This window comes from Bos grunniens, chromosome 20 (genome assembly GCF_055505025.1).
Source record: "Bos grunniens cultivar Pamir isolate PY7600 chromosome 20, Bosgru_T2T1.0, whole genome shotgun sequence".
NCBI lineage: Eukaryota > Metazoa > Chordata > Mammalia > Artiodactyla > Bovidae > Bos > Bos grunniens.
In genome coordinates, this window is record NC_141184.1 from 9,313,077 (window position 1) to 9,340,658 (window position 27,582).

The window sequence follows — 27,582 nt, forward strand, 5'->3', positions numbered from 1 at the left end:
AGCCAACCATCTCCTTCTGGAATCTTCTCTCCCTGCTAACCCACAGTCTCAGCATTGCACAGTTCCAGCATGCTGTTCATGTTGGAAACCCTGTCCTACCGAAACTGGTTTCCCTATTAACCAGGGGGTTAATGCCCGCAATTTTCTTTTCATCTTTTACCAAACTCTGCGTACACAGTGGCCCAATTAGACAGGTGAAGGGCTGAGATCCAGAGATGCTGATTGAGAAACTTCTTACCCCAACAGGGGCCAGGTTGGAACCAGGCAGGTGTGAGCCTGCACCAATGCAAAGCCCACCACCCTAACCCTTTCCTCAAGCACCCCCATTGAAAGTGAAAGTCGCTCAGTTGTGTCTGACTCTTGGGAACTCTCCAGTCCAGAATACTGGAGTGGGTAGCCTTTCCCTTCTCCAGGGGATCTTCCCAACCCAGGGATCAAACCCAGGTCTCAGACATTGCAGGCAGATTCTTTACCAGCTGAGGCACCAGGGAATCCCCCTATTCATCACCTTATAATTACTGGTATGTCTGCTCTGACTGGTACCTTCCTTAAGGATCCTGAAAGGAGTGTAAGAGTCCATGGGTCTATCGTAGTCACAGACACATGCAAGCATCCTCTCAGTTGATTTTATTTTTTAAATTAATTTTTTCTGGAGTAGAGTTGCTTTACAATGTTGTGTTAGTTTCTACTGTACAGCAAAGTGAATCAGCTGCACCGGTACACATATCCCCTTTCTTGGATTTTCTTCCCATTTAGGTCACCACAGAGCACTGAGCGGACAGGGGAGACCAAAGGGCTGCAGTCCATGGGGTCATAAAGAGTTGGACACGACTGAGCGACTAACGCACACAGAGCACTGAGGAGGTGCCTTACAATGAAGTTCTCATTAGGAACCTGTTTTCTACACAGCATCAGTAGTGCATACATGTCAATGCCAGCCTCCCAATGACTCCCACCGCAACTCCTTTCCCCTCCTTGGTGGCCATATATTTGTCTGTCTATATATTTCTGTTTTGCAAATAAGATCATCTATACCCCTTTTCTTCCCTGGTGGCTCAGACAGTAAAGCGTCTGCCTACAATGCGGGAGACCCAGGTTCGATCCCTGGGTTGTGAAGATCCCCTGGAAAAGGAAATGGTAACCCACTCCAGTACTCTTGCCTGGAAAATCCCATGGATGGAGGAGCCTGGGAGGCTACCGTCCACAGGGTTGCAAAGAGTAGGACATGACTGAGCGACTTCACTTTCATACCATTTTTCTAGATTCCACATACATGCATTCATGTGCACTATTTGTTTTTCTGACTTACCTCGCTGTGTGTGACAGTCTCTAGGTCCATCCTCAGTTGATTTCAGAACATTTCCATCACCTCAAAAAGAAGCCCTGTTTCCTTAAGCTCTCACCCCCTGTATCCTGCCTGCCCCCCAACCCCCAGCCCTGCGCAGCCACTGTCTCTAGATATCTCCTGATTCTGGACATTTCATGCAAATGGAATCCTATGATACATGGTCTTTTGTGACTGGCTTCTTTTACTGCGCATAATATTCTCAAGGTGCACTCATATTGTCCCGTTGATCAGCACTGCCTTCGTTTGCATGGCCAAATAATGGAACGACATTTACAATGGAGTAATAGTCCATTTGTGTGTATGTGTGTATATAACATTTTGTGTATTCAGTTTTCAGTTGATGGACCTATTTGGGTTGTTTTTACCTTTTGGCTGTTATATATAATGCTACCCTAAACATCTGTGTACAAATTCTTGTGCAGACATGTGTTTTCATTTATTTGGGGTATATACAGAAATAATAGACATGCTGGGTCACACAGTAACTCTGTTTAATTATTTGCGGAACTGCCAGCCTGTTTTCCTAAGTGGCCGCACCGTTTTTCATTCTCTCTATGAGTCACTGCGCACGGGTCTGATTTCCCCCCGTCTTCAAGGCTTATTATTTGGACTTTTGATCCCTGCCATCTCCGTGGGTGTGAATGGGTATCTCACTGTCTCGATTTGCATTTCCCTGGTGACTGATGATCTCGAGCATTTCTTGGGTGCCTATTGGCCATTTGTGTATCTTCCCTGGACCAGTGTTGGCTAACAGTGGCTTTTGACCCTGGGCACTAAGCTTCAGTCTCAGTCTTCCCATCTGTGAAAAATGGGCTGACTACCACCTGTAGAGCACTCTTACAGAAGATACGATATGTGCTATTGGGACATAGTGACTCTGACCTGAGGATGCATGCAGCACAGAGCTGCAATCTCAGGAGCTACTAGAACTGGGGGTGGACGGCCCCCCCACGGCCTGGGTCACTCATCCCTTGGCATTTCTGCCTTGCTCTCTTCCCTGTCCACCCCCCCCGCCCCACACAGGCTTTGGCCGCTCTGTGTACAGCAACACTATAACAAAATCTGTGGTGGGCAAAACTTTCTCACAGTAAAGCTCAGGAACCAATTGACCGAATGAACAGCTATTCCAACAGTGTGAGCTGGGAGCAGGGTTTCTGGCTTTCATCATGTGGTTGAGGTCCTGAATTGAATAGTGTCCCCCCGAGAAGATAGATAGTTCAGGTCCTGATTCCCAGGGTCCATGAACACGACTTTATTTGGAATTAGGCTTCTTGCAGATCTGATTTGTTGAGGTGAGGTCATCTAGGTCGGCTTCCCTAGTGGCTCAGATGGTAAGGAATCTGCCTGCAATGCAGGAGACCTGGGTCCAACCCCTGGATCAGGAAGATCCCCTGGAGGAGGGCATGGCAACCCACCCCAGTATTCTTGCCTGGAGAACCCCATGGACAGAGGAGCCTGGCGGGCTACAGTGCATGGAGTGGCAGAGTAGGACACAACTGAATGACTAATGCTCCCACTTTTCACACTGGATGGGGGCAGCTCTAGTCCAGTGACAGCAGAAGCAGAGCCTGGGTCTCTGTTGCAACAAGTCAGTGATCACTAGGCATTGCCAGCAGCCGCCGGAAGTGGCCGAGGCCGAGGATGATCGTCACCTGCCGCTTCTGGGGAGGCGGCCCTGCCCACACCTTGACTGCAAACCTCTAGGCTCCAGGACCAGGAGCTCACGCATTTCCACTGTTTCCAGTCTGGGGTACTTTGTCATGGTGGCAACTAACAAATGCAGGTGACAATAATGTTTGTGACAATGTGGAATGTGTTGTTGTGTGCTTGGTATTTCTATTTGTGTGTTAGTCACTCAGCCATGTCCGACTCTTTGTGACCCCATGAACTGTAGCCAGCCAGGCTCCCCTGTCCATGGGAGTCTCCAGGCAATAATACTGGAGTGGGTGGCCATGCCCTCCTCCAGGGGATCCTCCTGACTCAGGGATCGAACCTGGGTCTCCTGCAGCTCCTGCACTGCAGGCAGATTCTTTACCATCTGAGCCACCAGGGAAGCCCAAGAATACTGGAGGGGGTTGCCTAACCCTCCTCCAAGGGATCTACCCAACCCAGGGATCGAACCTGGGTCTCCTGCATTGCAGGCAGATTCTTTACCCTCTGAGCCACCAGGGAAGCCCTTCACAGTCATATAGTAACTAGATATAATCATGAGTGTAATAAATGGTGGAAGACCTGTGGCTCTTGTCATTCTCAGGTCTGCTTAGATATAGATCATTCTGAAAGATAATACAGACTTTGGAAGAAGGTAGGCTGCATTCTCTAAGTGGAGGGTCTGGGCCCTAATGAGTCATAGGAAGTGTTTGGTAACCTCCTCCCAACAAATGTCTACACAAACATTTCTCAGAAGGTGACATGGCCTGGTAAGTCAATGTTATGTACCTAGAACAACTCTCTACCCAGTGACACTAAATGCGCAAGACCCTCATTCTGTCCTCAACTTAGAAAGGGGGGTGGAGGCGTGAATGCAAACAGCAGCCTCCAGAGGTGACACCAGGGGCCGGGGGAGGCCAGGGCTGGGGACACAGACTCTGGTCATACGTGCCCTCCCCTGGCTCAGGGCTGCCAAGCTGCCCTGTCCTTCTAGGGTGAAAACAGGTCAGGGTCCCTCCCAGCTCACATCTGTAGTCTGACTCTGGATCTCAAAGCTAATAATTAGGATTATTTTCTCATCCTGCTCATAAGGGTTCCAGGGGATCTTTGGATAAATTAGGTGAATGTCTTATTTGTCAAACGCTGCTCACAGCCACCCCTGGGCTTACTACTAATCATTCTTCCCAAGTCTGTTCCCAAAGGACCTTCTGAGCACAGGGCCAGCTGCTCGGCCCAAGGAGTGCATTTTAACCCACCATATTAAAGCTTTTCCACTTTATGACATTTCAAAGGAGGCGATTAGACTCGAGGTGCCAGGTGTCCAATAGTTTGGCTTTGTGTCTGGGAAACAATTTGTGAACATACTCCTTATTTTTGCATGTTCGTATTTCTTTTGAAACCATCTGGCAACCCTAGCGAGATGAGAAAGAACAATCTCTGAGATATAAGAGAAAACAAACCACGCAGGAGCTTTATTAGAATGATTATTCTTGAAGTTAACCATTGATAAATTCATTCAGGGGAACAATTTGCTTTCAATGATCAGAAGCCCACAGATACACACCAGATGTAGCTAAAAGGACAAGAAAAATGCACAGCACGGCGCTCCTGGCTGCAGCACTGCAAGGTGCCAAGGATGCGCCTTCATCTCTGCAGCACGTGTGCAGCGGTCCACAGACTGGCCCAGCGCTGCCTGCTCTCAGGATCCTTCAGAGATGCTGGCTCCGGGAGGTTGCCAGAAGGAGGCTACACACCCAGGTGGCATCTCCAAAAGCCAGCCTCTGTTTATAGGAACATCTCAGTGATGAAGAAATATGAGATGTGACTATGCACTGCCTTGAGGGTGAGACCCCGGCTCCAGAAGTCAACGAGAGGGGAAACCAAGTCGCCTTTAGGCTGTGAAGCAGGGCTGGCTTTTCCCTTAGAGAGGGGCGAAAGCTAGGTCTGCGTCACCTTTACCAGTCGTGGACGTGGAGTTGGAAAGAGTGTCAGAAAGGCTGTGGGGGGCCTGCTGCCCCCATTGCGGACCTGCTGCAAATACCGCACTGGCAAGTGGGCCAGTCAGGCCACACCAGCTCCCAGAGCATCTGCTCCGGGAGATTCGAACAACTGCTTTTCAGAAAAGCAGGGCGCCCGGTTACTGTGAGGCAGTAAGCAGTGTAGGGCAGCTCTGGGCAGGAAACCCAGGCAGAAAGCGGAGGGTAATCTGAGGTGCCTAAGTGAACGGTGCCCTGGGGCAGAGGTTGTTCTGACACTGACTGACTGACAAACAGGCTTTTCCAGCTCCAGTGGTGGGTGATGCTTCTACTTTTCCCTCGGGGAGGAAAGGCAGGTTTTCATCCCTTCCGTCTTTCCCTGTGGTCAATGCTTTTGCTCTAGCGTTCCAGGATTAGCCATGTGTCTATTCCTCCACCTGGTCAGGGATCACTCCAAGAACTCCAAAGCGGTTCTCGAGGTGATCACTGAAAAAATGAAGGTTCACCTTGATTTCCTGGCGAGCCTGTGTGGATGGTGGGGCCGTGCAGGACTTGGGACCCACACTGAGAAATCTCATTCTGGAAGTATTGTGTTTGGGCAATATTTTTCAGCCAGGTGACTCTTGGAATAAAAGAGCCTCTTCAAAGTGGTAGGCTCTTCTCTGGCTTTTCTGGGAGAGCTCGGATCCCTCCTCACACAAGGGAGGGAAATTCAGCGATGCTGTTGTCTGCTGCATATCCTCCCTACTCAGGTTTTCTGAAATTAACGCCTTCATCTCTTTCTCTTCCCTCTAGGTGTTAAGATTTGATTGTCCTATTACTAAAAAGCATGCAATGATTGAGCTTTCCCCTGACTTTAATCTAATCCTCCCAGATTTGTGCCTGCTAATTTTTAAGACCACTGGCAGGGCAACTGATGAACCAGAACTGAAGCTAAACTGGGAACAATGTCACGTCACTCAGGTCTTGGTAAGTTGTGCTCAGGGCACAGAGAGAGGCGTGATGGTCCTTGAAAGACATCAGCCAGGACTCCCTGGAAGTGAGGTTTGGGGGTCTGACTCTAGTTTTAGAGCTGGAAATTGAAGGCTAAATAATGGGTGCTTTGCTTTGTCTTAGATTTCCCGATGGGGCAGTGTTTTGAGGAAGATGCCAGTTCTCTTCGCCAGAGGAAATACAAAGTGTCAGGGAACCAAGGTGTGGCTGGTGAGGGTGCTGGGTCCTCGCTGGTCACTTGCGAGGTTGCTGGATGTGCTGGGTCCTCGGGGAGGGATGCCTGTCTATGGAGGCATGGGGCTTCTGGTGGGCCACCTGGGCGGCCGCTGGAGGGAAGTCCTTGTCACCCTGTGGGAAGACACGGAAAGCACTGGCTCAAAGCACTGTCTCATCAACCGTGGACAGCTGGTTGAGTTCATGCACGCCTGTCTGCTCAGTCACTCAGTCATGTCTGACTCTCTGTGATTCCATGGACTGTAGCCTACCAGGCTCTTCTGTCCATGGGATTTCCCAGGCAAGAATACTGGAGTTGGGGAGCCATTTCCTTCCTCCAGGGGATCTTCCTGACCCAGGGATCAAACACGTGTCTCCTGCATTGCAGGTGGATTCTTTACTGTCTGAGCCACCAGGGAAGCCTGAATAAGTTCATGAGCAAGAACCAAACCCAGCATTCTCTGGCTTCCCTGTGCGAGTGGGTGGGTGGTGGAGTGGACAACCTGTTGGAAGATGGAAACCCATCTCCTAGGACTGTGGGGAGGTCCTGAGGCTTTTTGGGGAGTTTAAAGGGGCACAAAGACCCATGTACCTTCCAGAAGGTGAGAAAGCTCACCATCTCTGCCCCCACACCAGGGGTCAGGTACCACATGACTCACTCAGAACTAAGCTTGGGTGTTGGGTGGCTTTCTTCTGCTAGAGCAGTTCTTGTGGTCGTTTTGAATCCCATGGACAGAGGAGCCTGGTGGGCTATAGTCCATGGGGTCACAAAAGAGTTGAACCCGACTCAGCGACTAACACTTCACAGGTATTGCCATGTAATTCTTATTTCAAATTTCTTCAACCATTAAAAAATGTAAAAACATTGTCAGCTCACAGATCCCCCAGAAACCCTTTGGCCTGTGGACAGGCTGCTGACACTGGTCAAGTCTAAAGAGAAAGAAGACAGAAGAGGGTGGAGGAGAGGCAGGCAGGTGCTCTGGGCTCTTCCCGGCCACCACCCAGTCTGTCCCTGACCACAGAAGCACGTTCCGTGGACAGGCGGGCAACTAAGAGCCACCCCACCCCCGGGTCCCGGGTGGATGAGCGGGGTGGAGTAAGGACAAGAGGAATCAGGAGATTGTGTGCTGAAACCCTGAAATGATGAAAGGGCTCTTACCCGGGCGATGACTCCGGAGATAAACACGGTCGGCTTGGGTGGACTGGAAGACAAGAAGGAAAAGACATGGGCCACCACGACTCTCAGAGAGGAACACACAGGTGATGCGAATGGGGAGACTGACTTCGTGACCACATGGCGCATAAGGAGCCCCCGGAGGGAGGCGGGAGCACGCCTCTGGCCGTTATTTCATCACATGGACCCGATGGCCGCCATGCTCCAGACACCCGGGGGTCCCCTTCCTCCTGAGGCTGAGCTCAGGCGGAGAGGGAGAACGCTGTAGCAGACAGAGGACGTGTTGCTGAAAAGCATTCTCTTTGTTTTTGGTCAATCCTTCAGCTATGGGCAAGCCCAGTGGTTTTGGTCTCAGCAGACTGTGGATCTGGGTGATCCCTGGAGCAGGGAAGGGGCAGGGTCACAAGAGAACAGGAGACTGCAGGCAAGGAGCCTCTGGTCCTCTGGGCTGTGAGGCGCTCCCCTTGCCAGAGTCCTTGGCTTCCAGAAGCTTCTAATGGGTGAGATTCTCAGAGCCGATCGATGCAAAGCTCTTGGCCTTTCTGGGATGCCAAGTATTAAAAACGTAAGGTCCATGCTTCCACTGCCGGTGGCACGGGTTTGATCCCTCGTTAGGGAACTGAGGGGCTTCCCTGGTGGCTCAGACGGTCAAGAATCTGCCCACAATGCAGGAGACTTGGGATCGATCCCTGAGTCAGGAAGATCCCCAGAGGAGGGCATGGCAACCCCTTCCAGTACTGTTGCCTGAGAAACCCCATGGACAGAGGAGCCTGGCAGGCTACAGTCCATGGGGGTCACAAAAGAGTCAGACAAGACTTAGAGACTAACACTTTCACTTCACTGTCTTAGGGAACTAAGATCCTGCATGTCCCATGGTGTAGCCAAAGAATAAAAAAAGAAAAGAAAAGAAAAAGTAAGGTCCTTGTGAAGCTCTTGCTATTTCTTAATCTCTTTCATCATACTGACTGACCCACCCTGTCACCAGTACTGAGGGAACAGGATTTAGGATGAAAGCACTACATGTTCATTGTTCAAAAGCAACAAGCCAAGCACGTTAATATCACTTGTAGTTCTGCTACCTGGAGAGAACTACTGTTGACGTGCGGGACGTCCTTCTAGCCTTCCTTTTTGTGGACAGAGAGATGCACTTGTGTCCTTATTAAATTGTCTTCTTACCAAAAGAGTCTCCTTGTTTTGTAGTCTGCATTCTGCACTTAGCATCTGGTGAGCATACTTCTATGATATTATAAACTCTTCTATGGGTTCAATCCCTGGATCGGAAAGATCCCCTGGAGGAAGGCATGGCAACCCACTCCGGTATTCTCGCCTGGAGAATCTCGCGGACAGAGGAGCCTGGCAGGCTACTGTCCATGGGGTCGCAGGAGTCGGACATGACTGAGGTTACTTAGCACTCACACATATGCCTCTATAAAAATAACCGCACGTGTCATAGTTTAGAAGCATCACAACACAGTTCCAGGTAGTACACAGGTGTGCACGCTTCTGAAATGTCTCAATGAGAGATAAGGGGACCCAGAAGCCATTAGGTGAATCCAAGGCTGGCCAGTCAGGGTGGACAGTGGGGTGAGGGCAGCTCTGGGAAGCGGGTGGCTTGGCTTAAGGCTGGTCCTGTGGGCAGACAGAGTGGAATCATCACCCTTGAGCTGCCCAGCCCACCTCCCACCAGCTCTGCTGCTCTACCTTGGAAGGAAATCACTCGTTTTAGCTTTCTTTTGCTGCAGGCAAAAGTCCCAGCATTCAGAAAGTTCGCTGTTTACACTGGAAGTTCAGTTCAGTCACTCAATCGTGTCCGACTCTTTGCGACCCCATGGACTGCAGCACGCCAAGCCTCCCTGTCCATCACCACCTCCCAGAGTTTACTCAAACTCATGTCCATCAAGTTGGTGATGCCATCCAGCCATCTCATCCTCTATCTTCCCCTTCTCCTCCCACCTTCAGTCTTTCCCAGCATCAGGGTCTTTTCAAATGAGTCAGATCTTCACATCAGGTGGCCAAAGTATTGGAGCTTCAGCTTCAGCATCAGTCCTTCCAATGAATATTCAGGACTGATTTCCTTTAGGATGGACTGGTTGGATTTCCTTGGTGACCAAGGGACTCTCAAGAGTCTTCTCCAACACCACAGTTCAAAAGCATCAATTCTTCAGCACTCAGCTTTCTTTATAGTCCAACTCTCACATCGATACATGACTACTGTATAGCTTTGAATAGACAGACCTTTGTTGGCAAAGTAATGTCTCTGTTTTTTAATATGCTGTCTAGATTGGTCATAGCTTTTCTTCCAAGGAGGAAGTGTCTTTTAATACCAAAGAGTTTAGCAAAAACACTTGAAATTCCCCCAAGTAAGTTCTGTTACTCCATGAGACTAAGGACTTCAAGTCTTACTAAGCAGCACAGAAATGTTCCCCACATGACGCTGGTTTTGTTTTATTTAGCTTTTGTTGTGTGGTTAACTGGGTTGGTTATTTTTTTTTACAAATATGGCTTGGCTACAGGATCAACAGCAAGCCAGGGATGAGTAAGTTTGGTCCAAGTGTAAGTCTGTGATGTCATTATGTTTGGATTTGTCTGGAATCCAAGAACACCATGCCTCGACTGCTCCAAATCACCCACCAGCTCCACCTCCAGGGATTTCACAGCCAAGGGTTTCCCATTGGAAGCTTGAGAACCATGCTCCGGATTCTAATATTTTAGAGGAAGCACCGAATGGCTTTCCATAGTGTTTCCACATCTTAGATTCACACCAGCAATGCATACGGGCTCAATTTCTCCACACACTCACCACTTTTAAAAAATTATACATTTATTTATTTAATTTATTCATTTGGTGAGGGCGGGTCTTGGCTGCAGCACTTGGGACCCTCCATCTTCTCTGTGGCATGCAGGAGCTTTCAGTTGCAGCACTTGGGATCTAGTTCCCTGTTGTTGGTCAGTCGCTAAGTCGTGTCTGATGCTTTGCAATCCCCTGACTGCAGCACTCCAGGCTTCACTGTTTTTTCCTATCTCCTGGAGCTTGCTCAAACTCATATCCATAGAGTTGGTGATGCCATCCAACCATCTCATCCTCTGTCGTCCCATTCTCTTCCTGCCTTTAATCTTTCCCAGCATCAGGTCTTTTCTAATGAGTCAGTTCTTCCCAACAGTGGCCAAAGCATTGGAGCTTCAGCTTCAGCTTCAGCACCAGTCCTCCCAATGAATATTCAGGGTTGACTTTCTTTAGGATGGACTGGTTAGATCTCTGACCAGGGATCAAGCCTGGGTTCCCTGCTTTGGGAGCTCAGAGCCTTAGCCACTGGACCACCAGGGAAGCCCCCTCACCACTAATTATTTTCTGTTATTTATTTTTTGATAGAAGCCAGCCCAGTGGGTGTGAAGTGGTATTTCGTTGTGCTTAGATTTAGTAACTAATTTTAAGAATAAGCTTTCTTGTGGCAGGGAATAATAAACATTTGTATTGACCATTCAAGATCTTTATAGCATAAAATCCACTGCCCCCAACAAAGTCCTCTCTCCTCTAAAACACTGAAAAGGCCATAACCAACCATAAGGACACATGGCAACTGCCTGTGCAGAGGTGACCGACTGAAGGCTAGCCCCTCGTGTCTTATCTAAGAGTGATCTCTGTTTTCACACGTCTCTTTGGCAGAGTGTGTGTGCAGTGCTGGTTTTCATCAGACTTGGTCTTTTCCATCTTCAATTAATAGCATCTCAAATTGGTCAGGGATTGTCTATTACCTTCCTGTAGTAAAAGCCCTCTCTAAACTTGAGACATGGTAGCTTAAATTCACAAACCCCAGTAAAGTGTGTGCTCTCCAAGCTGTGCTTGCAAAAACACACTTGTTTAAATTCCATTAGGGTTCCACGTGAAGCATAACCTACATTTCCAAGATTCTATAAACTGTGAGAGCGGCTTTGAGGATTTATTTAATCTGATGAGAATCATTCTGACAGATGTTGGTTTGAAGAAGCAACATTACTTTCACGAAACAGAGACAGTGAAAAATATCATTCCTGCCCTCCCCACATCCTTAGGCCTTTTCAGTCTTTGAAAACCATATTATTTAAATTTAAAGGAACCGCAAACCTGATGGAATTAGCGGGAATTTAGAGCCCCTGTAACTGTCCCATGGAAAGGGCTATCCGCTCCAGCATTCTTGCCTGGAGAATCCCGTGGACAGAGGAGCCTGGGTGGGCTGCTGTCCATGGGGTTGCACAGAGTCAGACACGACTGAAGTGACTTAGCATGCATGCATGCATTGGAGAAGGAAATGGCAACCCACTCTGGTATTCTTGCTTGGAGAATCCCAGGGACAGAGGAGCCTGGTGGGCTGCTGTCTGTGGGGTCACACAAAGTCGGACATGACCGAAGCGACTTAGCAGTAGCAGCAGCAACCCTCCCATACATCAGCAGATACCGCAGCTCTCTCACACTTCGCCTGTGTAGCTGCCAAACATTTGATGCATGTGGGTTTCCAGTATTCACCTGTCATATATGTGTTAGGTGCTTAGTCGTGTCCAACTCTATGACGGCTCCTCTGACCATGGGATTTCCCAGGCAACAATCCTGGAGTGGGTTGCCATTTCCTTTTCCACAGGGATCTGCCCGATCCAGGGATCGAACCTGGGTCTCCTGCATTGCAGATGGATTCTTTACCTGCTGAGCCACTTGGGAAGCCCATTTTACAGGTGAGGGGACAGTAAATCAGAGAGGTCCAGTAAGTCACCTGATGCCTGCGTAGTGGATAAGCACTCTGAGCCAGACTTGGAACAAGGGCAGCCCAGAGCGTTAGCCTGTTGCCCTCATTTCAGGGCTGAGAACTGGGTCATGGAACAGCCTCTATTTTTAGATTCTGGATTTTACACACGATTTAGAGTTGCAGATTTTTAAAGTAAGTAATCTACATGCAGTCAGAGGATCCACTATCCAGGCAGACAGTACAAGGTATTCAAATCAGCCTCAGCACTTTCTTTCTGACTTGGTAACAGATTCTTTTTCCTTGAAAACCATCATTTATGTCTCTAGCACTTAACTAGGGCACGGAGCACTTCCATATAAGTTATTAATGCACCTGATGCTCTTCAGCAGGTGTTTCCCTCGTTACAGGTGAAGGCGCGGTGGCTGAAGAGGCTGCACTTTGTTCGTGGTCCTTGGAAGCACAGCCTGGAGGACGCAGGCCTGGACCCCTCAGCTCTGTGCTCTGTGTTGGTTCATGGGCCCCACCGTTGCCCACGTCTCAGCTCCCAAGCTTCAGGAGCAAAGCCTGGTTTCAAACTATCCATTGAGTCAAAATGCAGTCTACACGGTCTAAGAAGGAGGCCCAGAGGACGGTGGCAGGTGGATGCCAGCTGAGTGTGGGTTCTGATGTCAGACCATCCCAACTCTGCCAGTGATTGGTGGGTGGGCTGGTGTCTGACCTTCTGAGGCTCAGTTTGCTCACCTGTGGAATGGGTGGCAGTGGACCCTCTCTCACCAGGAGCTACACATACGCACGCTGCTTGGCACACAGCAAGTACTCCGCAAATGGCAGGTGCCGGGGTGACGAGGACATCCCCAGCCCTCCTATGTCTCCACCCCTGATTCACAGCTGGTTCAGTTCTGTCTCATCTTCAGATCCCCTGACCGTGTAGAATAACCCTGCTGATCCGGGACAGAGAAGCTTCCAGGTAAGCAAAAAGAGGATCTGAGATACATACACAGATGTCACCAAACCATGGACTTGAAGAAAAGAAGCCCTCTGGGTCCTCAGTCTATCTGATTCCTGTTTGACCCGATCGGAACGGCCTGCTTGTTAGTTTTCCAGCCCACGGAAGACTGGAACAAAGCCTGGACAGTGATAAGGCCACTTGAGCTTAAGGTGGGGTGGCTGCCCTGCAGCGGGCAGCTCCACCTGGCCCACCAGCTCCTTGTGCACCCACAGCTGTGGTCACAGCACAGGAAGCAAGCCGGCAAGGAAGCTGGTGGGGACGCTGGTAGTGGCGGCGGGAGCATCCTCATGTCGGCTATGTGAGGACCTGGGAGCCATCATCACGTGATGCTCCCGCCCTTCCTGGTGAGAAAGGATGTGAGTGCTCAGAAAGGGACTGTACTCTTAAAATCTCCCTAAAGGTCAAAGCTGCCTGGGAATCGGGCAGCAGGGCTCTGATGAACGCTCAGACCCAGAAAGTTGCATCAGAGTCTCGATTTCATTTTCTGAAGAGCGGCTAGCACCTGGGATGCGGGGTGCGGGTGGTTGGGGTCGGGGTACTTTGTAGAAGGAATCCAGAGCAGACCTTGAGACGTGGAGTTTAGGCTGAGATCTGAGTGTGAGCATGTGCACACACGTGTGTAACAGGAAGGACACGACGCCACAGCCCAGTGAGAAGGAAGGGGCTTGGCTTCATCTGCTGTCGTCAGCAGAGTGCCTGGGGTCCAAGCCTCTCATCTCTTAGTGATGGAAGTGGGCCAGTTTGGGCTCAGGTCCTGTGACGGACTCCTGAGAAAAGCTATCTCCTTGCTGGGAGGACTGGGCCTGGAGGTGGTCCAGAAGCTGAAGCTCTGGCTATAGTCTGTGACTCTGTGTTCAGAGTTTACTGAGAAATATATCCCACCTGGGGTGATGTTGAATAGATTTCCTAGTAAATGGAAGGCAAGCAAAAATCCTTCCTGGCCACTGTTAATTCTTGAAATATCTTTCTGGCTTGGCATTTGCTTATTAAAGTTATTAATTTTCTGGACACCAAAATCCTAATTAGCATGCCTGGTGCCCAGAGGGAGCCCTCGCACTTGACTGCACCCAGGCACCGCTTTGTCTCTAACTGTTCGAAGCTTGGCAGTCAAGGCTGCCTCCCTCCTTCGGCCTGATGTCAGGCGCTTCAAGAGCTCTCCCACAAGATGGCACTGCTGGTCCTCTGAGCTTGCGACTTTCAGGCCAGCCAGGCTTTGTCCGGCTCGGCCAAGCCCGGGAAACTTGCCCCAGGAAACTGGGAGTCCAGGGTGGGCAAGGGACACTGGCACCCTAGGGTGTGCCCCCTTCTCCCTAAGGGCGAGGCCATTGTTCAGGGGGTCTGACTACAGGGAAACCAAGTACGACTCAAGGGCTTTAGGAGAAATTCTAGATCTAAAGAAAATGATCAGGAATCCAACTCCTTCCAGGATTTGGCATTCGGAGTTTGCAAAATCCTTTAAAAAAAAAAAATTTGACTGCATCAGGTCTCGCTGCAGCACTCAGGATCTTTGTGGCTCACGTGGGATCTTTTGTTGTGATACACAGGCTTCTCTCTAGTTGCGACGTGTGGGCTCAGTAGTGGCGGAGCTTGGGCTTAGTTGCTCCATGGCATGTGGGGTCTTGGTCCCCCCACCAGGGATCAAACCCGCGACCCCTGCATTGCAAGGCAGATTCTTAACTGTTGGACCACTGAGGAAGTCTCCTGTAATGTCTTTTTAAGGGCGTGAGCAAAGGCGCTCCTCTGGGGGACAAAGTCTGAATTTGTGTTCACATCTTCGTATCAACAAGAAGACCGAGCTTCAGCATCAGCCATGGTGTCTCTAGTTCTCTGACTCAGGCCTGCTGATCCCAGGGGGCCATGACTTTGGGACAAAGCCCAGCCCAGCCTGTTTCTCTGAGTCTGTCCCAGACATGAGTCTCCATGCCAGAAGATGCTCTTTGGAATTGCAAAAAGTCTGCCCTCCAGGTGACACTCCGCCCAGATACCAGACTGGTTGTTGATCCAGATGCCAGCACCTCACCACCTGCTTATTTCGAGAAGACTGCCGCCCCTAGTACTGACTGTGTAAGGCGAGGATGGACTATGTATAAACAAGTGTCTGACAGACACTCTAGCCACGGTGGCAGCTGCCTTACCAGGACCTCGGAAGCCCCTTCTTCCCTCCAGACACGTATTTCTAGAAAGCTACTCTAAGCTTCCCACCAGTGTCTTTACACATAGGACCGTCTCATTGTGTGACCTAACAAGTGTTCCCTCCTCCGTCTTCCCTCTGCTCTCACCTTATTCTCTCTCTCTTGCTGGATGCAAAGAGGATAAGATAAACACAGTCCTGATTCTAATTCTTAGCTTGCATCCTAAGGATTTCATGCACAGGTGCCGTTCCAGGCCAGTGTGTGTGTGTCTGCATTCATCACGATACAGAGTGGTCACCACGTCCGATGAGGGAAACCTAGCCTGGTTGCCTGAGTGTGCTGGGGTGAGCCGAGCATCTGCAGGGCTTGGGAAAGCACCGCCTTCTGCCACTGTCTCTACCAAGTGCAGTGAGGACTCGGCAGCAGAGAGCAAAGCTGTGTAACGGAGTGTTTGAGGGCTGGGCTTTGGAGACAAAGGGCTCTGGGTTCAAATCTTAGTTCAGAGGAGTAGCCTCCTTGAGCCTCCGTGTCCATCTGCAAAATGGGAGCAATTCCTCTTTTAAAGAAGAGTTGTTCAAGTGAAATAATGTATATAAACTGTGCTTACGGTAGGATACTGCCCCCACTGGCAAAACCAGTTGGTTACAACAGAGACTTGCTCTGAGCTTAACCTGAGAACACTTCATGTAACTATCCGACATTCAGTGTAGCGATCATTCTATGTATTAAATATTCTAAATGTTACCTCATTTCAGTAAGTAGCACTTACAATGAGCGAACCCATCTTCGATTCTGAACACATTTGTTTCAGTGTCATGCTTTTGAATTCCAATATTGGGAAGTCCAGGTGGCTCAGATGGTAAAGAGTCTGTCTGCAGTGCAGGAGACCTGGGTTCGATCCCTGGGTCAGGAAGATCACCTGGAGAAGGGAATGGCTACCAACTCCAGTATTCTTGCCTGGAGGATCCCATGGACAGAGCAACCTGGTGGGCTGCAGTCCACGGAGCTGCAAAGAGTTGGACACGACTGGGCAACCAACACTTTTCACCAGTGAATAGCTAATGCTGACTGCTGCTGCTGCTAAGTCTCGTCAGTCGTGTCTGACTCTGTGCTATCCCATAGACGGCAGCCCACCAGGCTCCCCTGTCCCTGGGATTCTCCAGGCAAGAACACTGGAGTGGGTTGCCATTTCCTTCTCCAATGCTGACTAGACAGGTGCTAAAAATATATATATATTTGTGGCCTACAGCTTGAAATCAGATCTCATTGGCTGTCTTCAGGGTCAAGGTCATGTTTTATAATGAGCTGGGGGTTCATGGTTCAAAGTACAAAGTATGTATTTTCTAGAAGACAGCTATTATGGCTATAAAAAGGAAAATGATTGTGTAAGTAGGAAAAACCCTGACAAGATGACTGTTAGTAGAATTCCTACTAGAAAGAGGTACACACTGATGTTAAATCAAATACAGACACCAAAACCCTCCTCTGATCTGGGTCTACTCCCATCCTGGGAGGTGCAGGGGGCTGGCTCTGCGTGGGACCAGCTCTCGCTAGGCTGGTTCTGGGAGACCCCAGCCAAGAAAGAGGAGACCGGGATTAACTCTCTCCCGGGAGACTGTTAGCAGGTCTATCTTGGCTGTGGGAGCTTTGCCTCTCACAAAAGTCAAGACATGGCCTGGGAGGACCAGTCACAGCTCAGGTTAAAGTCAAGTACATGGAGAGATGGATGAGAGCTTTTGGATTTCTCTGCTGCTGGATTCCCCAGTAATTACATCCTTAATCCACCCTCCAAACTCACGGCGCAGAGGGACTCCATGAGCTGATAGCGGCCGTGGCTCTCTCCCCAGGCAGCCCGGTGCACACGATAAGCAATAAGCTGCGGTCCTCAGTGGTCTGCGGATTTGCAGATTCACCCGCCGCCTGATTAAAACCCTGCCTCTGTGGACCCTCTTCAGATTGCACCACGCCCTCCTGCCTTTTCCAGAATTAACAGAAAAAGAGGCGCCGAGTCAAGTACACAGAAAACTAAATGCACTGCAAATTCTGCCTTCTTGAAACAAGCCAACTCGTGAGTTAGGACAACTCCCATTCAGTCAGGCAGCTCCCACCCTGTCCCACGCACTGAGAGCAAGCTCTTGGGAATATCCTGCTAGCACGCAGCGCAGCAGGACAGACTGCGTCAAGGTCCCTGCGATCGTGGGGAGTGCACGCTGGGCGCTGGTCAGAGCCTTCACTCTCTCCCTGCTGGTGAACAGTCAGGAAGCCAAGATTCCCTCCACAGTCCAGGTCACTGTCGGGGGTAGAAATCACTGTTCGGGACCCTATGGTTTATTCTTGACTCATCAGTTTCATTTGTTGGGTTATTTGTTGATTCATCAGTTTCACTGACTTATTCATTCAACAAGAATATGTGTGTGTATACACGTACACAGCCTAAGTACCCAACATGCCTCAGAATTGGGAAGGCCTCAAGTTGCATCAGATGCGTCTCCCAGTTGCTGCCTGGGCGGCGGCTGCAAGGACCTCCCCCCGCCTCTCATCACGGTCCTCCTCTCCCCCACTAACACCCACTGGGCAGCACTCTGGGTTAGGGGCCAGGGGGAGGGGGGAAGATGAAAGTCCTCAGGGAGCTGGGCCCGGAGACCCCTCGAATGTCATCAGGAAGCCCACAGGGCACACCTGTGAGGTTCCCCAGATGCCAAACTGGAAAACGGCTCATCACCATGTTCCAGAAATGGGTTTTCCTTATTTCAGTGTGGCCAGTCTCCATGACAACCACAGGGAAACCAAGCTCGTCCTCATCGACAGGAAGGAGGTCCACAGGCTGATCCTCCAATGGGGACAGGATCCTCCAGGGCTGCTCCTGAGTACCAGCAGGGGACCAGAGGCTCACTCTGAACTTGACCAAGGATTCCAAGTGGGGAAGGAAGGGCAGAGCCCCCAAAGCTCTCATTGCCACCCTCCCTTCCAGTGTCCCTTTGGGTATTGTCTTCCTGAAGGCCCTTTGCTTTCCATGGAGGCACCCAGATAATCTCCTTTTGCCACTGATGATGCATTCATGGTACCCGATATTAACATGTGAGGAGGGTAACAGGAGAAGGAGGCAGCAGAGGATGAGTTGGGTGGATAGCATCACCGACCCAATGGACATGAATGTGAGCAAACTCCAGGAGACAGTGAAGGATAGAGGAGCCGGGCTACAGTCCATGGGAGACCAAGAGACTGAATGACAATCACAACAATAACCATGCAGCACCTGAGCCTCAGCGTCCTCATCTGAGATGTGGAGCTCGTCACCCCTGGATCCCACAGGGATTCAGGAAGATCAGGGGAGCGCTGTTTGTCAGGCATGCTGCATACGAGGTGGGACTCCAGAAGGAGCTGTCATGAGGTTAGCATGTGAACGAAAGCAGATTTATCCCCATGTCACCGTGTGGACGGCGAACTGGACGGTGGTCATAGTACTCGCAAAAATTAAAGCAGAGAAGCACATTCTTGTGGCTGGAGGAAGTGTAACCTGTAAACATGAGGCAGTACTTGGGAGACCACGATATGGATTGTGCCTGGGGCTTTGGGGGAAGAACTGAAGCTGAACCAGTGCAGCCTGGAGCTTCCTGCCAAGCCTAGTTATACCTGGAGAGATGGTCCCACGGCCACAGTCACACAGAGGGCGCCCAGGATGAGACTTCGGGCTGAGCTCTCAGCAGGCTGGTGATGACTGAGCTCCTGGGGGTATTAGGGCTAAATGTAAGCTTGAAAGTGAAAGTGTTAGTCTCTCAGTCGTGTCTGACTCTGCGACCCATGGATGGTAGCCCACCAGGCTCCTCTGTCCATGGGATTTCCCAGGCAAGAATACTGACTGGAGTGGGTTGCCATTCCTTTCTCCAGGGGGTCTTTCCAACCCAGGGAGTGAACCTGGGTCTCCTGCATTGCAGGCAGATTCTTTATTGTCTGAGCCAGCAGGGAAGTGCCAATGTAAACTCAGTGTTTAAGACATCAAAGAAGAACCTCTATTTTGAGATGGCAGGCGTTTACACACGCCGCCCAGGGCCTGCCTTCCACCACCATTGGGCAAATAAACCCATACTGAAGGCCCATCTATTCTGAGGGGGTGATGGAATGTGTGAGGACAGTGTGGCCACATTTCAGAGGAGCCGAAGGTTGCCCTCAGTCAAGGGCAACTGTGAGTTACCGTCACAAACGTAAAGGATTTGGGATGTAAACTAAGGCTGGGAGAGTTTTGTTAGGGTTGGGAGAGGCGGGCAGTTCAGTTGAAGAGCAGGTTCTGGCTGGGAAGCTGGACTTGCTGCCGTCAGGATCCGGGGTGGCAGAGATGTCTAGGGTTTGGCAGGTTCATCCACATGGGTGTGTTCACCACCCTCTGTGCCTGGGCTTGTGTGCTGAATAAACACTAAACAACTCAGCCAGAGGGCTGAGTTCTACAGACCCAACACCATCAACAGAGCCTAACTCTGGAGGGTGGTCTGGGGCTCAGGACACATCTGACCTACATGCAAGTGGACCCAGGGCCCCGGTACCTCTGGGTTTCTCTGGGTCACGTGCCACAGGTGAGCGAACCCTGCCATTGATTTGCACCTTGTTGTTGAAAACTAGGACACATTGCCAGACAAGTAGAAACTCCTGTGTGACAGGGAAATAGTGTTTAAAACCAGAGCTCTTCCCGGGAATGTGGGCCACGTGGTCTCTGGAGCAGAGGGTATGAGTCCCCTGGGTTTGCACTGTCCGCAGCCTCGGTTACTGCATTCGATGGTGGAGCTGTTGTGATGGACACCAGAGGGAAGGACCCTAGACTAAGAAACGTGACTCCCAGGGGGCTACCTGGAAAGGTGTGGGGCAGGGAGTCTGCTGGGGAGTGGGTGCCTGGCTGAGAATCATTTGCCTGGGGGAATCAGAGGGCCGTGTTCCACATGAGACACTCGACCGAGCACCCAGATAAACATCACCGGTGTCCGTGCTTCTCTCACGGAGGCAGGAGAGGATGGAACGGGAGTACTAACTTGAAACACTGGTTTTTGTTTTTTGTGTGGGTTTTTTGGTTTGTTTTTAAATATTTCTGGAGTACAGTTGCTTTACAATGTTGTATTATTTTCTGCTGTACAGCACAGTGAATCAGTATATATATATATATGTGTGTATATATCCCTGTTATAGGAAAAAGCCATTGCTGACTCCACGTTGGAACTGTTTCTTTGACTTGCTCTCCGTTGCTTTTGTTATTATAATCACGCATAATGGGCTGCCTCAGAGAATCCTGCCCCTCTGCCTGACCTAAACCAAAGCGCTTTTGTTCATTTAGCACCCTGTCCTCAAAGTGGACGGCAGGAAGAAATTAACACCTCCCCTGCCTGAGGCTTGCTGTTCTAGGAGATTCTTGCAAGATTAATGGCCCTTTTACTTTGCTTCCTCACCTCCCCCATAAAGGAACCTGGCATCCAGATCCCCATAAGATGGTTATTTTGAGACATTAGTCTGCCATCTTCTCCATCAGCTAGCTCTCTGAATAAAGTAATACTCCTCGCCTCAACACCTTGTCTCCGATTTGTTGGCCTGTCGTGAGGTGAGCAGAGCGACCTGGGACTTGGTGACACTCTCTTTTTTGGATTTCCTTCCCATTTAGCTCACCACGGAGACAGTAGAGTTCCCTGTGCTATACAGCAGGTTCTCGTTAGTTATCTATTTTATGTATATTATGCTGTGCCTGTGTGCTAAGTCATGTCCAACTCTTCGTGACCCCATGGACTGTAGCCTGCCAGGCTCCTCCATGGAATTTTCCAAGCAAGGATACTAGAGTGAGTTGCCATTTCCTCCTCCAGGGAATCTTCCCGGTCCAGGGATTAAACCCATGTCTCCTTCACTGGCAGGCAGCTTCTTTTGCCACTGAGTCACTTGGGAAGCCCTATTTTACTCATGGTGGTGGTTTAGTTGCTAAGTTGTGTCTGACTCTTGTGACCCCATGGACTGTAGCCTGCCAGGTTCCTCTGTCCATGGAATTCTCCAGGCGAGAATACTGGAGTGGGTTGCCATTTCCTTCTCCAGGGGAATTGAACCTGGGTCTCCTGCATTGCAGGCAGATTATTTACCGACTGAGCTAGGAGGAAAGCCTATTTATGCCCAGCAGTGTATATATGTCAATTCCAATTGGGACTGAAACACTGTTTTAAAAGAAATAATTTGTATCCCCTATAGGAAACCCCAGTCAAAGAGGAGTTCTTCTTAAGCTCAAGATGTTCTGTTACCTTTCCTCAGTATTTGCCTCAAAAAGGCACAGATTTGAATATAAAGGGAAAAAAAGCAACATCTTTATGGTTCAGTAACAGGTCTATCGGAGAACGCAATGGCACCCCACTCCAGTACTCTTGCCTGGAAAATCCCATGGGTGGAGGAGCCTGGTAGGCTGCAGTCCATGGGGTTGCGAAGAGTCGGACATGACTGAGCGACTTCACTTTCACTTTTCACTTTCATGCATTGGAGAAGGAAATGGCAACCCACTCCAGCATTCTTGCCTGGAGAATCCCAGGGACGGCGGAGCCTGGTGGGCTGCAGTATATGGGGTTGCACAGAGTCGGACACGACTGAAGCAACTTAGCAGCAGCAGCAGCAGCAACAGGTCTATGAGTTCCTAAAACAATTACTAATGACATAAATTCAGACATTTTCTGCATCGCAGTTTTCAAAACAGATCACAAGGGCAGAAGGCATTGTATTTTTGTCTACTACCCTTTCTGGGAAGAAGAAACAAAGCAGCCAACCCCCTCTTGCCCGTTCCCTGGCCAGCAGAGAGAAGACAGAATCGGCCCCCGTGCTCGTGGGAGTCACATGTCCCTGACTCCCTGGGACAGTCCAGCTTTAGGCCTCGGTCACAGTGTCATTACTATTTGCACCTCCTTTCACGCTGGAAGACATACCAGTCTAAGCACGTTGCATGGCAGCTCCAAGCCAAGACAGAATTCTAGAAGGATCCTCACCGTTACTCGGGCTCGTAGGCGTTTGATCATGCATGTTAGCAATTCTTGAACTCCTGCCCATATAACCTGAAAACCTGAGCTATCTTCGAGGGTGGCACACGGGTTTTCTTTCCATTGTTTTCCCTGCACTGACCCTTCCCCAGCTGTGTTCCCCTGAGGACTTCCCACGTATCGTGATACAGCAGAAGTGCTTACATGCCCAGTGCCCCTTCAAGGTCAAGGTTAATGGCTGAATTTACACTGTCCCCAGCACCTGACGTAGTATCTGGTGCACATAGAGCCTTAACAGATGCCGTCAGCACGAATTGAGTGGTGGGCACCAGTCCATAGTAGTGGGGTGTGGGAGGGTGAGTTGTGGCTCATGTCTTAGGAATGCACAGAGCTCCTCTGGCACCAGAGCCTCGAAGGCTTGCAAGGAGCAATTCAAAGCTTTGCTTTTGTTACCTACTAGGCTGGCTGGGCCAGATCTACTGGCGAAGGGGGTGGTGGACCTGGTGTTTTCAATCAAATGGGCTCTTTCCCCAGCTTTTGCCAGAATGACCTTGAAGACTAATAAACAGTCTCTCCCTATTAAGACAGGGCTCAGGCTAAGAGGTACCTCTTAAATCATCTCATGCCAAACTGAGAGTGCTGGTGGAACGATGAGTTGAGTCTTAGAGGATAAGAACAGTTAGCCAAGGGCAGATGGAAGAGAGAGAAGGGGCGAGCACCTTACTGAGACCACTGTCCAGAGTCTACGAATTCAATTTCACAGGAAAAGAATCCATCAACTTTTTCTATGGCCATTCCTGGTAGATGTCAACAGATGGGTTGGGTTTCTTTGCAGGACTCTCATCACATTTCCCTAAAAATATCAAAAATTACAGACCTAAGGCACAGGTTCAAAGGCAGCCAACCCTGTAAAGAAACTGGAGTCTTTTTTAATAAAGTGTGACTTCACTTTACTGCAAGAGGGACCATAATGTCCAAGGTGTTGTCTCCAGAGCTTGGGGAAGATGCACTCGGGCACCTGCTATTCCAACTCACATCACAGACAGGTTTTTAAGTTCCATTTACCTCTTCCCTTTGGGGCTTTGCTGGTGGCTCAGACAGTAAAGAATCTACCTGCAGTGCAGGAGACCCAGGTTCGATCCCTGGGTTGGGAAGACCCCCTAGAGAAGGGTATGGCAACCCACTCTGGTATTCTTGCCTGGAGAATTCCATAGACAGAGGAGCCTGGTGAGCTATATAGTCCCTGGGGTCACAAAGAGGCAGACACGACTGAACGACTAACACTTGCCTCTTCAGCTGGATTCTTAAATGTGTGTATCGGGAGTAGTTGTTGGGAATTCTATTTTAGAATTTTGAAAGGATCACCAAGGAAGGAGCCCAGTGACGTTAGCTCTAAAAGGGGCCTTTCCTCTAACAATTAAAAGAAATATACCACAGGATTATGAGGGCTGAGTAAAACATTAAATCATTAAGAAATTGCTATAAATAAGCAGTGTTCATTTGATCACTCAAAACGGACTGGTTCTACAAGACTTCCAAGGCTCATAAAATACTGCTGGCTTTTGGCGGTAGCTAGCACCTGGTTTGTGGCTTCCCTGGTGGCTTGGTGGTAAAGAATCTGCCTGCTAATTCAGGAGACGTGGGTTTGATCCCTGGGTCAGGAAGATTCCCTGGAAAAGGAAATGGCAACCCACTCCTGTATTTCCATTCCTGGGAAATCCCATGGACAGAGGAGCCTGGCAGTGCATGGGGTCTCAAAAGGATCAGACATGACTTGGCAGCTAACCAAAAACAACGAGCAGCACCTGGGGTGCATGCCAACGGCTTCTTTAACCCAGCAGCCTGGGTGTGGGGTACCAGGGAGCCTTCTCCGTGGCTGGCCTCCCAAGGTGCCCCAGTGGAGCAGAGAGCAGGGCCCTGTGCTGTGACGTGGGTCCCTGCCACCCAGCCCGGGGCTGGGCACTGGCTGGCTGTGACTTTAAGAGGGAGGCAGGGAGGAAGGAGAGAGAGAGGGTCACAGATGAAACCTCTTGCCAGGTGCCGTGACAATGATGACTGTGACAGTGACAAGTGATCCACAGGGTGTAGCAACCTCCCACCTGCACCCAGGAACAAGGCAGCCTGCGCCTCCAACCCCGAGCCCACGCAGGTAATGTTCATCTTCACATGGCCCTTTGTGCCTCAGAGTCTCCAGTATCTCCCCTGACCTCAAACCAAAACCCTTGGGGCCAGATAAGTTTCAGAATTCAGATTTTGTTGCAAACATTACAAAGGCACCACACTGCATAAATTGTGATTAATGAATATTCCTGAAGGGGTCCGGGCAGCACCCCTTAGTCAAAACCACTCATATTTTCTACAGCCAAACATATGGAGGTGCCACCAAGTAGGATAAACAAGAACTAAAAATAGTTGCACTTCAGTTTCTGCCACCGTATGAGTTTTACTGTGAAAATATGAAAACCTCTGCAGTTTTCAGAGCCCCCTTGGACTGTGCACTTTGCTTCTCTGGGGACACTGGGGCACTTTCCGCTCGCTGCCTCCTAGGAGGCTCCCTCTGCTACCAAGCAAGAGAAATGGATTTGAAATAAACAAGACAGTACAGCTGTCGAGGGGTAAAAAGAATCGTAGGCATTAGTCTGGGATTATACAGAGAAGCTGCAGTCAGCTCTGTACATTTATCTATAGACAGCAAAATCTGATTCATGCATTTAAGCCAAACCTTTGGCAAGGCAGAATGAAACAGATGCAACCAGGAAATTCCTCCCAGATTGGCAGCCCGCCCCAGTGTTTTCTGGGTTCAGACAACTTGCACTAATAACCTAGTCTCGCATTTGCAGCTGATCTCAGAGCCCACGCTCCAGCCACTCTTTGTGAGGTGGGCAGCGTGGGTGGCATGTGAGGAGCTTGCCCTCTTTTATACAGATGAGGAAGCCACCTAGCGACAGAGGAGACTGTGTTTCCTGTGGTCCCCTGTCTGAGAGGAAGTGGGGTCCCGACAGGAACCTGGGTCCTCAAATTCTCGGACAAACTGTCCTCCTAACACCGGCCACATGCACAACTCTCAGGACTGTGGCCCTCAAATGTTCCAATCACTTCTAGTCTTTTTAAAAAATTATTATTTATTCTTAATTGAAGGATAATTGCTTTATAGTATTGTTGTTGTCTTCTCTGGTGGCTCAGAGGGTCAAGAGTCCACCTGCAATGCAGGAGACCCTGGTTTGATCCCTGGGTTGGGAAGATCCCCTGGAGAAAGAAATGGCAACCCACTCCAATATTCTTGCCTGGAGAATCCCACGGACAGAGGAGTCTAGCAGGCTACAGTCCACGGGGCTGCCTAGAGTTGGACTTGACTGAGTGGCTAACACACACATTGTGTGCCAGCCACCTCTAGTCTTGTAATGTGATTCGAGTAACCTTGGTCAACTAATTCTTGGAAACCCTGCTGCCCATCTCCTCCTCTTGGAGATTTAAATGTCCTGAGCGCACGAGGACCCCGAGATGTCGTAAGGCACCCAGATGAACTTCATTTCACATGTATTTCTTAAATGCATTTGAATATGAAATCTCTGGGGCAGAACTCCCATCGGCTCTGACACATTCAGGGACGCTGATTAAAGGCAGCTCCAGTTGCATTCCAGGCTGTGCATAGAGGTGAATGCGGCTGATGCACTTGGAAAGTGTTTTATCTCCAGGGTTGGAAGAGAAACCACAGTGATTTAGAACCCATTTTTCTAATCCTCCTTCTTTTCCTTCTCACGGCCAGTAATCCCCGGCCACATGCTGTTGGAGTCCTGGATGGACAAGCCGGGCTCCCTCTACTGCTGAGTGTGAGCAAGGCTGGGAATCCTGCTCACAGATGCTTGAGCACCTTGTCATTCACGGGGAGACACAGCACCCCCACCGAGAGCTGAATGTCCTCACTGGCACACACAGTCTGTGCAAAACCTGGTGGACAATGGGCATTTTTCACGGTGAAAGGGGACCCATCTGTGGTCTAAGCCTCTGCTCTCCTCTAGCGTTCCTTTCGAAGCCAGTATACCCTTTCCTGGGGCTTCCCCATTGCCAGTGGTAAAGAACCTGCCTGCCAATGCAGGAAACCTAAGAGATGGGGGTTCGATCCCTGGGTTGGGAAGATCCCCTGGAGGAGAACATGGCAACCAACTCCAGTATGCTTGCCTGGAGAACTGCATGGACAGAGGAGCCTGGTGGACTACGGTCCACAGGGTTGCAAAGAGTTGGACAGGACTGAGATGACTTTGCACACATGAATGCACATACCGTTTTTCCTGGCTGAGCAAGATGACGAGGGCACAGCAGCAGATTTAAAAGCAAAGTGAAGTTATACCTTTGGCTCTGATTTTTCCTTTGGAATTTATTTGATCTATCAACATGCTGGGAAATTCCAGAAATTATGAAATTCTTGGTCAGGTGGGAGAACTAGACCAAGTATCACTGGTGAACATTTGTTCCCGGAGCTGGAACAAAGCGACATTCAAGTGGTGACTAGGAATTTTACTTTCATTTGGGTAATAGTAAAATTGCCCTTGAAAATATGTGAGATCCCTAGAAACAAACCATTTTCCAAACATGTACTATTAGGTGGGACAAGAAAGCAACAATTATTTCCAAAGTTAGGACGGGGGAACTCAAGCTTTGCTCAGGGTCAGCACTTGTATCAAACAGTGGGACACTAAAGGCTAAGAGTAAGTTAAGTAAGGGTTAGTCACTCAGTCGCTCAGCCCATGGTGTCGCCTGACTCTTCGAGACCCCATGGACTGTAGCCCTCCAGGCTCCTCTGTCCATGGGATTTTCCAGGCAAGAATGCTGGAGTGGGTTGCCCTTTCCTTCTCCAGGGTATCTTCCCTATCCAGGGATCGAACCTGGGTCTCCTGCACTGCAGGCAGATTCTTTACTGACTGAGCTACAAGGGAAGCCCCGGGGACACTGAAAAGATGCACTAAAACCTGTGAAGCAGGTGGCAGTGCCTGGGGCAGCATGGACCACTGCCTCCTGCCAGCCTGTCCTGTGGATGGCATTCCACAGTCAGAACAGACCCCGGCGGCCCCCTGTGCCCTAATGTTCTAGAACCACCAGAGGGATCTACTTACAGCGGGAGGACTGCTTTCAGCTCTAGGATTTTGACCGTAAAGGAGGTGAAGGGTCTGTTTTGGACATCCTGCTAAGAGCTAATGTTTCTCTGAGTCTGTGCCAGGAACAGATCCAGGTGCGGGTGGTGTGTTAACTCATGCAGTCTTCACAAGGGGCCTGATCAGGTAAGCTCTATCATCAACCACAACTTGTCCACTGATGAGGAGGCCAGGGCACAGAGAGGTTTAGCAAGCTGCCCAAGGCTACACAGCGAGTAAGAGGGGAAGCTGGGATCCACACTCAC

The 27,582-nt window shown here is 49.9% G+C and overlaps 2 protein-coding genes across 2 annotated transcripts in view; one reads left to right on the forward strand and one right to left on the reverse strand.

The window, feature by feature from the left end:
• ANKRD33B (ankyrin repeat domain 33B) overlaps positions 1-15,954 on the forward strand; it is a 133,597-nt gene extending 117,643 nt beyond the window's left edge. Inside the window, exon 4 of the mRNA XM_086362477.1 lies at positions 12,477-15,954. Coding sequence (XP_086218603.1) covers positions 12,477-12,655 — 179 coding nt within the window. The 3' untranslated portion in view covers positions 12,656-15,954. The remainder of the gene's footprint in view (positions 1-12,476) is intronic.
• Positions 4,444-27,582, reverse strand: part of DAP (death associated protein) — a 66,833-nt gene continuing 43,694 nt past the window's right edge. Inside the window, exons 3-4 of the mRNA XM_086362478.1 lie at positions 7,340-7,382; positions 4,444-6,315 (exon numbers count right to left, since the gene is read on the reverse strand). Coding sequence (XP_086218604.1) covers positions 6,202-6,315; positions 7,340-7,382 — 157 coding nt within the window. The 3' untranslated portion in view covers positions 4,444-6,201. The remainder of the gene's footprint in view (positions 6,316-7,339; positions 7,383-27,582) is intronic.